Raw genomic sequence first — 11937 nt, forward strand, 5'->3', positions numbered from 1 at the left:
TAAGCGTATTTTTTACTAATAGTGTAATATTAATACTAGACCTATGTCAATAACCCGTGTTGTGGTTTGATATATTAAATTTAAATTGTACAAAAATTGTTCCGACATTAAATATAAAATATATAATTATTTAATCTACAGGTTTTATGAAGCTTAAGAACTCTGCAAATTTTTCACAATGAGAGGCACTAAATCTTTGTTCGACGATTGAATTGGCGAGGGACAGAACTCCACCGCTAATCGTAATACAAAAAAAGTTCAGTTTAAAGATGGAAGTGATGACTCTTTGGCAAAAATGGTGGTTGACTCGTCCCCGGTAAGCGGAGTTTTATGGAAAGATAAACTCTTGGGAGGAATGGTTTCTAAGTCTCTTGATGGTGCCGTTAATCTTGATTTAGAGTTTAAAAATGGGGGTATTCGTAGATCCAACCTTAATGGTATTCTTGCCATTGTCTTCTCGGATCGCATTACCAAAATCTTGATCAAGGGAATGGAGCTCACCATGGTGGTTAAGTTGCATGGGTGTAATATAGGCTATGGGGATTTGTATAATCGTATCACTAGTCTCTGGAAGCCTACAAAATCCTTTCGGCCAATGGATGTTGCAAATGGATATTATCTTATTCATTTCCAGAGGAGGGTCGATTATGATCCGGCATTGACACAAGGCCCTTGGATAGTGTTTGGACACTATCTCACAGTCCAATCATGGATAGTGGATGTTGACCCGTCAAGAACATTTCCCTGAGGTGTGTTAGCCTGGATCCACTTTCTAGGTCTGCCGGGATTCCTGTACCAGAAAAAGATCTTAAAGGAGATTGGAAGTTTGGTTGGAGGAGTGATTAAACTTGATATTAAAATAGATAACCGAGAAAGGGGACAATTCGCCCAAATGGCTGTTTTTGTCGATTTAGAAAAACCGTTTACCTTTCAAATGTTTGTCAATGATTGAATCCAATGCGTGGAATTCGAGGCATTGCCCAAGGTATGTTTCTTGTGTGGTAAATATGGACACCTTAAGAATTTATGTCCTTCTTTGACAGATTGGAGCGGTCACTGTAAACTGAAAATATATAAGATTTTTCCTATATAATTCATCACCTTTTTACTTAAATTTGTTGTTAAAACCAAGTAATTTTTTAATAAATTAATGAAATATGCGAAAATATAAAATTAGGACATAGAAATTATTAAAATGTGATTTTATACTTTATTATATAGTTTTTCATGCATAAAACGGCTTATTTTATATTAATTTGAGCATATTATATCTTTAAGCTATAAAGTGGGCCATGCATGCTTAAATTAAATAATAAAATATAAAGTTATATTTGATAATTCATTTTTAATAATTCATTAATAATTTGAGTTTTAATTAATTAAGTAAATTAATTAATTAAAGTGGTTAAATTATATTCTTTGGTCCTCTAAACTATCTACTATTTTTGGACAGGTCTGAGAGTTTTCTTCTAACTGCAAATTCGTTCAAATTGGGGACCAAGTCAACCCAATTTTTGGCTGCACATGGATGTCATAAACCATTTTTTGGTTTAATTATACAAATTCCTTGAAGAGTTAAAGAAATCGGAGATTTTTCCGAAGATTTGCTGATGACTAAGTCTTAGTCCTGAGTTGTTGTGGCACTCAAATTGACCAAAAATCAAGGAAAAATTAGCCACCTTTCCTTAATTCATGGCCGACCACTCTTGGAGGAAGTTTCAAAGGATGGACACTCCTATTTTTAGCAAACTAGCTCACTTGCCTCATCTATAAATAAGAGCTCATTTCTCACTTTTTCAATCATCCCTCATCCCATCATCTCTCACTCATTCACCATTCTCTCAACTCTTTTAGCTATCTTTCCCCTTCATCATCCTTGCATAAGGATTTTAGCAATTAAGCCTCTTAAAGAACCCTTGGTCGGCCACCTTGGAGAGCAATCAGCAAATGAGCAACGCAAAGAAGTGAATGAGCCTCGTCAGTCAGAGTCCTGGGTGACAGCCACTCTGAATTGGGTTTAATCTTTCTTTTCTTTAAATTTAATTTTAAGATGTTTGCTATGTGTTTTTTGTTCTTGTTTACGAAAATGATAGCTTAAATTTATTTAAGCTAGGATGATTATTTTGATTAAATAATATTTATTTGATTCATGCTTATAATGTTTGTGCGTCAATCAATTATGTTTTCAATTAAAATCAAGTCTGTATTTCGTTCATATGTGATTGAAATGCACCTGAATTAGCTGAACGATCCCAACTAGACGACGTCTAATGGACGCGTAATTGAAATGTGCATACTCAATTTAGATCCTAACCCGATTGAATTGTAGGTTGCATAACAACTCTAACCAAGCTCTATTATCTGCATAGTTTTTAGATTTGTGTGATTAAATTGTTTCAAACCTAACACGTCCTTGTTACCTCACACGAATGCTAAGAAACCCTTAGTAAATAAGGATCAGTAAAATGCGTATTTTACTAAGCAAAGGATTCCAAAAGGACCTAATGTGGTTTCCAAACTCATGAAAGATAGAGCTGCCATGGACTGTTTTTCCGAATGTTAATAAACATGTTGATAATAAATTGAGTTTACTTAAAGTAATTATCCTATTTTATTTATGTTATAATTGTTGCAAATTGTGTTTAATTTTACTAAAATCTACTTCATTCATATAGTTTGCATACTTAGGATAATTTGCATTAGGGATCATTGCATTTAGTTTAATATATTTTAATCACCACTTCTCAACTATATTGTGTTTTTTTGTATTTACCAAATTGTTAATATAATTTTACAAATTAAGTTACTTAGTACAAATACAATCATTGTGGAGACGATAACTCGATACTTACTTATTACTTGATAACGACTGTATACACTTGCACAAACTCGAGCGTTACAGTCACGACGGTGAAGAAATTCCCAAAAGTTCTTTGAGTAGTGAAATAACTCCGACGTAGAAGAGGGATGCTCTACCGACGGTGGGAGAAGCCTTTGTCCTGTGGATGATGCCCACGAATACGGTGGGTTCTCAATTTGAAAAGCTATCTTCCATAGATTTTGAATCTCTAATGCCGAATTTGGAGTCGCCTTCTAAGGTTCTTGGAACGACTAGGTTTTTCAAGGAGATTTCATCAAAAACTTGAAAGGCAAGGAAATATAAAAAGGGTCTGGATTAGTGGATGTGGTTAATTTGGGTGAAGGTCTGTAAGGCCGTGTTGATGATTGTAGGCCAGGCATAGAATCTAGGTCTTTGGGGGATAATAACGCGAGACAGGAGTCGGGATTAAAAGCCCATGTCTCGCCGCGTGTCGGTGATATGGCTTCTAAAAATTCTAGGACACATTTGGCTTTGGGCCTTTTGCAGAAGTTTAATGGGTCTCCACTGGAACGTCTTAGATCACAGCGAGTTGCAAGCCAAATTTTAAATTCTTATAATTTAGGCTTAGAGGGTGCAACGAGTATTAAGAATAATGACCCAACAATTCCTATTTCCTTTTCAAATGATAATGCTACCTCTTTACATTTGAATCCCACTTTTGAAAAGCATCCTGAGGCTAAAGTGGGTCTAATTTCTAATGCTCGTGACCCTAAAAAGCATACTATTGTTACCTTCCAAGAGAAGTTGGATAATAAATCCAAGCCAAAGGTGTGTGCGAACCCTTCAAATATTCCTAAAGGGCATGGTGCTAAGAGTAGAAAAGAAAATGGACATAGTGGGAAATCTTTATTTAAATCTATTTGTGGGCGTGAGGGGAAATTCAAACCTGCCAGTAGTTCACGAGTCTCCCTCCCAGAAGCTATGGGCTCTATGGTAGAGCTCATTAATGTGCAAGCTGGAATTTCTACAGATAAACCAGATGTCAAATCTGGCAGTGCCTAAGCTACTGATATCCTTTACGAGGTTAGTCTTTTTCTCATATTTATTTTATTTATGAATTTTACTATCTTTTCTTAGAATTGTCAGGGATGTGTGAGTTCTAAATTTATTAGAGTCTTCCGGGAATATAATCAGGAGCATAAACCAGATTTGAGCAGTCTTTTAGAAACTAGGGTTAGTGGTGAGAAAGCGGATTTGGTATTGCTAAGCTCGGTTTTCACAATTCTCATGGTGTGGAAGCAGTCAACTTTTCAGGAGGTATCTAGATTGGGTGAAAGGATTCGATTAGTGTGTAAGTGCTCCAAAGTCATCCCTAATTTGTCTTAGCCAAAGTTACTCATAGCTCCTTTTGGCAGCCTTTTTTGGTCTTATTTGTGTATGGTAGTCCTAATAGTCAGAAAAGGAAACATCTATGGAAGGTTTTGCAAGGTTCTATTCTGTTGGATGGGTCCCCGTGGTGGTGATTGGTGACTTTAATGGCATACTTTCCTTTAGTGAGAAAAAAAGAGGATGAGTTTTAGGGAAAAAGGTGTCATTTCTTTGGTAATTTTATGGATTCTTCCCAACTTCAAAATTTAGCTTTCCGGGGGTCGTAGTTTACTTGGCAAAGAAGGGGGATTGTTGAGTGCTTGGATAGGCTATTTGCAATACTGCTTGGAGCACGAATTTTCTGAATTCAATAGTGACCCATTTACCTCGGCTCAAATCTGACCATAGGCCTCTAAAATTGTCTCTTTTTCTTGAGGTCCATTCTTTGAACGGGCGTCTGTTCAGATTTTTAGCCAGTTGGATTAAACATCCATCCTTTTCAAAATTTGTTAAAGAGAATTGGAGGATGTCTGCGAGCATGTCGTCCCTATATTCTAAGTTCACTAATCGAGTTAAGATTTGGAACAAAGAGGTTTATGGTCATATTTTTACTCGTAAAAAAAAACTCCTGTCTTGTAAACTGGAACATATTGAGATTAAATGAGATATAACTAACTTGGAGTTTCTTAAGCAAGTCGAGATGGATGTGAGAGAGGAATTGGAGAATGTGTTTCATCATGAAGAGATTCTTTGGCGACAAAAAGCGCGTTGTGGTTGGTTGGTTTTGGGGGATCGCAATATAAAATTCTTTCACTCATGCACATTGAGAAGACGTAAACAGAATAGAATTACTGCTTTGAAAAATGGCTAGAGAGAGTGGATTATGGATGATGATCAACTGAATCTTGAAGCGGTTAATTTTTACTCTAATCTGTATGGTGAGCATCTTGGGCCAATGAGAGATTTCCCATCTGTTGCTTTCTCGTGCCTTAAAGATGAGGATTTTAATATTCTCAACAGACAAGTGTCGGATGAGGAAATTAAAGCCGCTCTTTTTTATATGGCACCCTTGAAAGCTCCAGGGAAGGATGGTTTTCATGCCTTATTTTATCAAAGTCAATGGGATCATGTTGGTACATTGGTCTGTAAGTGGGTTAAAGAGGTCTTTGAAAGGAAAAATATTGATTCGGAGTTAAATAATTCTATTATTATGCTTATCCTTAAAACTTAAAATCCTATAGATTTCTCTCAGTTTCGACCAATCAGCTTATGTTCTGTACTTTATAAGCTGGTCATGAAGATCATTGCTAATTAATTTGAAGTGGTCTTTTCGAAGCACTTAGCTCTCGGGCAAGTTGGTTTTGTTGCAAGATGGAATATCACTGATAACATTATCATTGCTCAAGAGGTTATTCATTCCATAAGAGGTATGCAGAAAAACAGGAAATGGATGGCCATCAAAATTGACTTGGAAAAGGCCTTTGATCTAGTATGGTGGGATTTTATTGAGGCGTCGCTCCAAACTATAGGTAGTCATGTTTCCTTATGAAATGTTATTATGTCTGCAATTTCTAGCTCCACTATGCAGGTCTTGTGGAATGGTGTCCCAACCCAGAAATTTCGACCAGCTAGGGGCGTTCATCAAGAATGTCCTTTATCTCCTTATTTGTTTATTCTTTGCATTGAGTGGTTAGGTCACAGTATCCGTAATGCTATTGATTTGGGTAATTGGTCTCCTATTAGGCTGTCCTGTGGTGGCCCACTGTTATCTCATCTTTTCTTTGCCGATGACTTGATACTCTTTGGTCATGCTGATGAGAATCAAGCTCAAGTCATTAAAAGTATTTTAGATGAGTTTTTCGACTATTCGAGACATCATATTAATTCGCGAAATACTAATATTTTTTCTCAAAAGGTGTGGACGATAACTTAGGGGAGCATATAAGTGATTTCTTTGGTTTTCAAAAAGTTACTAATTTGGGATATTACCTTGGAGTTCTACTTTTTCAAGACAAAGTCACCAACAATACTTTGATTTTTGTGGTGGAAATGGTGCATAATAAATTGTCTAGCTGGGATGCCAGTCAGCTTTGTTTAGCTGGAAGGGTTACTTTGGCGCAATATGTTCTTCTCTCGATTCCAAGTTATTTCATGCAGATAATGATGGTTCCCAAAGGTGTCTGTGATGAGATCGAGCGCGTAGTTTGAAAATTTGTCTGGGGAGTTCATAATGGCAGCTGAAAGACGGCCTTGGTTAGTTGGGATTCGGTGTGCCAACCTAAGTCTCACGGTGGTCTTGGTCTCAGACAGTTGAAAGACCACAATATCTCTTTCATGATGAAGGTTGGTTTTAACATCATTTCTAATACTAATGCCCTCTGGATTTAGGTGCTTCGGTCAAAATATAGAGTCCCTAGATATTTACCAAATGACTTGTCAATGAGTCGGTGTTCCTTTTTATGGAGATCCATTTCTAAGGTATAGCCCCTCATTCGTGAGAACTTAATCTGGTCAGTCGGAGACTAAAATAGCATCAAGTGCTAGCAAGACCCCTAGATTCCCAATTGTGGTTCTTTATTTAAGTTTATCCTTATTCTGCTAACCCTTTTCTATATTGTTCTCTTAATAGTATGGTTACAGGTGAGGACTCTTGGAAGTTCAATCTTTTCAAGCTTTGGGTTCCTGAGGAGATTATCAACAAAATAATAGGTGTAACACCACCTCATCCTTCGTTAGGTCCTGATTGAATTATTTGGGGAGCTAGATTGACTGGCTCTTTCTCTCTCAAAAGTGCTTACGAGAAGGTTTGTGAAGGAACTTTCAACTTAAAAGAGTGGCTCTGGGCAATACCATGGAAGTTTCACAACCCTCATCGGATTCGTTTTTTCATCTGGTTGGCTCTAAAACAATGTCTCTTAACAAATGCTAATAGGGTAAGATGCGGCTTTTGGAGTAGCAGTGCTTGTGGCCTTTGTGGACATGATTATAAAGATGTTTTGCATATACTCAGATATTGTAATGCTGCCAGAGGCATTTGGGACAAGCTTATTCCACAACAAGATCTTTCTATTTTCTATTCTGGATCTCTTCTCGACCAGATGAGGAATAATTTTCAGAGCCATTTTTCTTCTTGGGGTGGAAACGATTGTCCATGTCTCTTTGGGATTATAATGTGGCGTATTTGGAAGAATCAGAACCTGTTCATTTTCTAAGGTATTACATGGAGTGTTGATGAGATTATTAAAATCTCATACAGTTGGGTGAGACAATATTCCTCTATTTCAAGGATTTCATCTCATAAAGCACGAAATCATCTTCATAATTGGCCTTTACCAAATAGCTGGGTGAGTTTGAGCACAAAATGGTTCGGTGAGGTTTGATGAAGGCTTCGCTGCAGATGGTGGTTGTGTGAGAGACCATAATGGTGAGTGGATCATTGGGTTCGCCAAATATTTGGGCAATTGCACCATTTTAGAGACAGAGCTTTGGGGAATATTAGATGAGCTGAACCTTATTCTGGATAGGCGTTTCGAGAAAATCCTAATCCAAACTGATAGTATTGAAGCTATTAATGTAATCTTAGAAGATTCTTCGGGGAACTCTAACTCTGCCTTAGTTAGGAAAATTCATATTATATTGAGGAAGATGGAGCAGTGGAAAATTCAGTATATTCCCAGAGAGGAAAACTTAATTGCTGATAGTCTAGCTAAGTCAGTTCATATAGGAGCCTAGGTTTAAGTATGTTTGAAGATCCTCATTTGAAGGTCTAAGTTTTTTTACTTTGTATCTTTATTCTATCACCAAAAAAAAAAAAATTAAATTGTACAGGTGATTATAAAGTTGCGTAAACAAATAAGTTTTTTTTAATAGACTCTTAAATATTAAATATTCAATACACGGTTAATGTCATTGAATTAAATGAATCGATATGAGTTTATATTAATTTATATTAATTTGTAACATTTTTTAATTTATATAATACAAAACCATAATTCTAAATATTAAATATTTATATCAGTTGGCTAATATTTTCTAAATATTAGTATTATTGAAATGTTTTAAAATTGAATTGATACATACAACTAAATCCGTGTATAATTAAAAATTTGCCTCGATTATATAAAAATTATTATAATAAATTATTAGTTTTTGTAGTATAAACAAATTACTAGTTTTAATATGTATTATTAACGTATTATAATTTCATTTATTTAAATTAATATTAGAAAAACTTGATTTTTAATTATTTGGCACTCTGAAAAATCACCATTGTCGTCAATAATTATTGTAAATATATGGAAACTATAACTTAAGCTATAATATGTTAAATTATTTATTACTTTTTACTAAATTATTTATGAGATTTTGTTAAAAAATACTTATGAGTCTAACTTAAAATTAATATTGAACAATTTTACAAAATAAAAATAAAAATATATGAAAATAAATGGAAGCTTGTCATAAACAATTCAAAGTAGGTGTTTTTTTTTTCCTTTTTATGTTTAAAAAACTGTAAAAAAAAAGTTAAATATTTTCAACACATAGACAATTTGTTTATAAAAAAACATTTATAGATTACTGTCACATATTTTCATAACAATTAATAAATTCAAAACTTAAAACTGATTAAAAAAAATTAACATTGTCAATATTTTACAAATAATTAATATATTTGTACACCTGAGACAAATGACTTGCAACTGTGGGAGATTTGACACACTTCGTTTTCCATGTGCTCATGCAATTACAACATGTAGCAATCAACGTTTGGATCTCATGAGGTTTGTGGACGAAGTGTACAAATTAGAAAACATGTACAATATGTGGAGACATGTATTCCCACTTGTCCCAAATGAACGTAGGTGGCCGCCTATATCGAGTGCTCCATTTAAGTTGTTACCTAATAAATTATTGCGTCGCAAACCAAAAGGTCAACTGACGTCGACTTGAATACGGGATAGCATGGATATTTGGGAGAGGCCCAACCAACCAAGTTATGTGAGTGGTGTAGAAATCTGGGTTATTCAATGTCGTCATGTCCATATCGAAGGGACAATACAAGTATAACACGTCATTAACATCAATTTTATTGTAATCGGGTATCCACATATAGCCTTGATATAAATTTGTGAAACAATACCAACTGAAATGAAAAAACGATATTCATTTAAAAATATAATAATATACATCATCGATACAATATAAACATTTTATATTTATTTAAATGTTAACATGACGAGCACAATGATAAAGTAAATCAGTGCAAATACCGGTTAGAATCTATGCCACATCGAGGTGGTCGATGGTTGCTCGCCAGATTCCTTCTTGGTTCAATCTCCGATTGGGGTTCTGGCCTTGGCATCTCATCTTCTTTGCCTTCGGTTGATTACAATGGGTGTAACACCCCTTACCTGTGTTCCTTACCGAAACAGAGTATGAGGTATTACTAGAACTCAAACACTTATAATTTTTTTTTATAAAAAATTCGGTAGCATTTCTGCTTATTTTTACATGAAACCCCCTACAAATTTCCAATGTCAATTTCAAACAACTTCAACATTTCCAACCAATTATAGTTATATGTTCAGACATAATTTATCCATTAATAAGCACCAACATATTAAACCGAACAATACTATATATATACACATATTTATACCACATTACATAAATTCATCTATACATGCCATGTTTCAAAAGTGTTGATTGCCAAAATAACCAGAAAGTTGATGATAGAGTGGATGATTTCCTGACTTCGTCCAAGTTCTGAGCTGGCTGATGTCACTATAATCAGGGGAAAATAAAGATGAGTAAGCATATAGCTTAGTAAGTAAACATATGACAAATAAATAAATTTCTCACAAGATTACATAGTGACATAATTTTTATCACACATAAATTTCATTATTTGTTCAATTTCCAGCAAACTATTTTTCTGCATCACAGTTACCAACTTATTTTTATCTAGAGTTACAAGGCTCTAAATTGAATTCCGTAAATTTTTCCCAAAACTAGACTCATATACCTTTCCATCAAAAAATTTTCAGAATTTTTAGTTTAACCAATTAGTACAGTTTATTCTCTAAATATTCCCCTGTTTCACTGCCTGACAGTTCTGACCTCTCCTTACTAAAATTTACTTAACTCTCTGTATAAAATTAAAAAAATGTTCTTGTTTGTTTCTCTAAAAAATAGACTCACTAAGGAGTTCAAGCATGTAAATTTCAAGCCATAATTATTTTTTTTACAATTTTTCGTGATGTTCCAAAGTTAGAACAAGGGATTTCGAAATCAATCCAACCCTGTCTCAATAAAATTTAAATATACCCAAATGTACAACTCCTTTGCTTGCTCTGTTTCTTTGATATGAAAATAGACTCACTCATCTTCAATTTCATATATTATTCAGCATCTAATTCATTTTCCACCATTTATGGTGATTTTTCAAAGTTTCCTAACTGTTGTTATACAAAACAGTTTTATATTTAAATTTGCTCTTTTTAGGTTTTGATATTTCCTTTCACCTTACACATGGGTTGATTAAGTATCAACCCCAATATTCCTTACATAACCTTGTCCACCATATATAAATATTTACCTTTCCAATTTTCCCGTTGAACACTCGGAATGTTATCCGTTATCGGTGGATTCAGCACTTAGCAACCACTAGTGATTCGGGGAATCAGCACTTAGCAACCCCTTTCACATTCAAAAATACGGTGGAATCAGCACTTAGCAACCACCAATGAATCGGGGAATCAGTACTTAGCAACCCCTCTCACATTTAAAATATGGTGGGATCAGCACTTAGCAACCACCAATGATTCGGGGAATCAGCACTTAGCAACCCCTTGGGGAAATCAGCACTTAACAACCCCCTTCACATTTAAAATACGGTGGAATCAGCATTTAGCAACCACCAATGAATCGGGGAATCAACACTTAGCAACCCCTTAGGGGAATCAACACTTAGCAACCCCTTCGGGGAATCAACACTTAGCAACCCCCTTTATATTCAATGTACTCCGGCCTATTCCGAGTGTTCAACCGAAAACCGTGTTTTTCAACACTTTACCACCTTTCCCAACTTAACCACATTTTTAGGATCTTTGTCAAGTAATTATTTTATGTTCAATTAAATCTCAAAAAATATTAAATAATATAAAAATAATGCATTAATTCACATGTTTACTTACCTCGGTGCAAAATATCGTGATTTTGCAATTTACTCCACGATCTTCTCTTTTCCCCGTTTGAGGTAGTCTTCTCGTCTTTCTTGATCTATAATAGCAAATTTAAATCATTTAATGTTCACATTTATTAAAATAGTCCTCGACCCAACTTTTCAAAAAATTACAATTTTGCCCCCAAACTTTTGCATATTTACACTTTCATCCCCAAGCTTGGAAATTAAACTTCATCTCTTATTCTTATGTTTTATAACATGCTGAACATTTTTCCCTTCTATGGTAACATCAAATTCTCACTCTAACACACACTTTTGAACATTAATTATTTTTACCGATTATGTCAATTTACCCGTTTTCGCTTAAAATCGCTTAGCGAAAGTTGTTTAATATAATTTTTAACTTCATATTATACCATAAAACAGTAAAATAAACACATTTCACCTATGGGTATTTTTCCAAATATGAACCCTAACATGAATTAATGGTAGAATAAGCTAAACCGAGCTACGAGGATTTCAAATATGTGAAGAACATTAAAAACGGGGCTAGGATGCACTT

General features: G+C 34.6%; 1 protein-coding gene across 1 annotated transcript; it reads left to right on the top strand.

Annotated features, from left to right (window-relative positions):
• Nucleotides 1-5072: 5072 nt before the first annotated feature.
• On the top strand, nucleotides 5073-7921 carry LOC105801183 (uncharacterized). The gene is made up of 8 exons (XM_012632517.1): nucleotides 5073-5334; nucleotides 5512-5678; nucleotides 5778-6030; nucleotides 6201-6388; nucleotides 6578-6667; nucleotides 6819-6829; nucleotides 6954-7342; nucleotides 7575-7921. The coding sequence occupies exons 1-8, from the start codon at nucleotides 5073-5075 to the stop codon at nucleotides 7919-7921; spliced, it is 1707 nt and encodes a 568-aa protein (XP_012487971.1).
• The last annotated feature ends 4016 nt before the right edge of the window (nucleotides 7922-11937 follow it).

The sequence above is a fragment of the Gossypium raimondii genome, chromosome 11, assembly GCF_025698545.1.
Source record: "Gossypium raimondii isolate GPD5lz chromosome 11, ASM2569854v1, whole genome shotgun sequence".
In the NCBI taxonomy this organism is placed as follows: Eukaryota; Viridiplantae; Streptophyta; class Magnoliopsida; order Malvales; family Malvaceae; genus Gossypium; species Gossypium raimondii.

Excerpts from the sequence above, each read along its gene's own strand:
- LOC105801183 (XM_012632517.1), top strand. The coding sequence starts at position 5,073 with ATGGATGATGATCAACTGAATCTTGAAGCGGTTAATTTTTACTCTAAT. Across the intron at positions 6,389-6,577 it reads TCTGTGATGAGATCGAGCGC|GTGCTTCGGTCAAAATATAG; the intron begins GTAGTTTGAAAA and ends CTCTGGATTTAG. Across the intron at positions 7,343-7,574 it reads GGGTGGAAACGATTGTCCAT|GCTTCGCTGCAGATGGTGGT; the intron begins GTCTCTTTGGGA and ends GGTTTGATGAAG.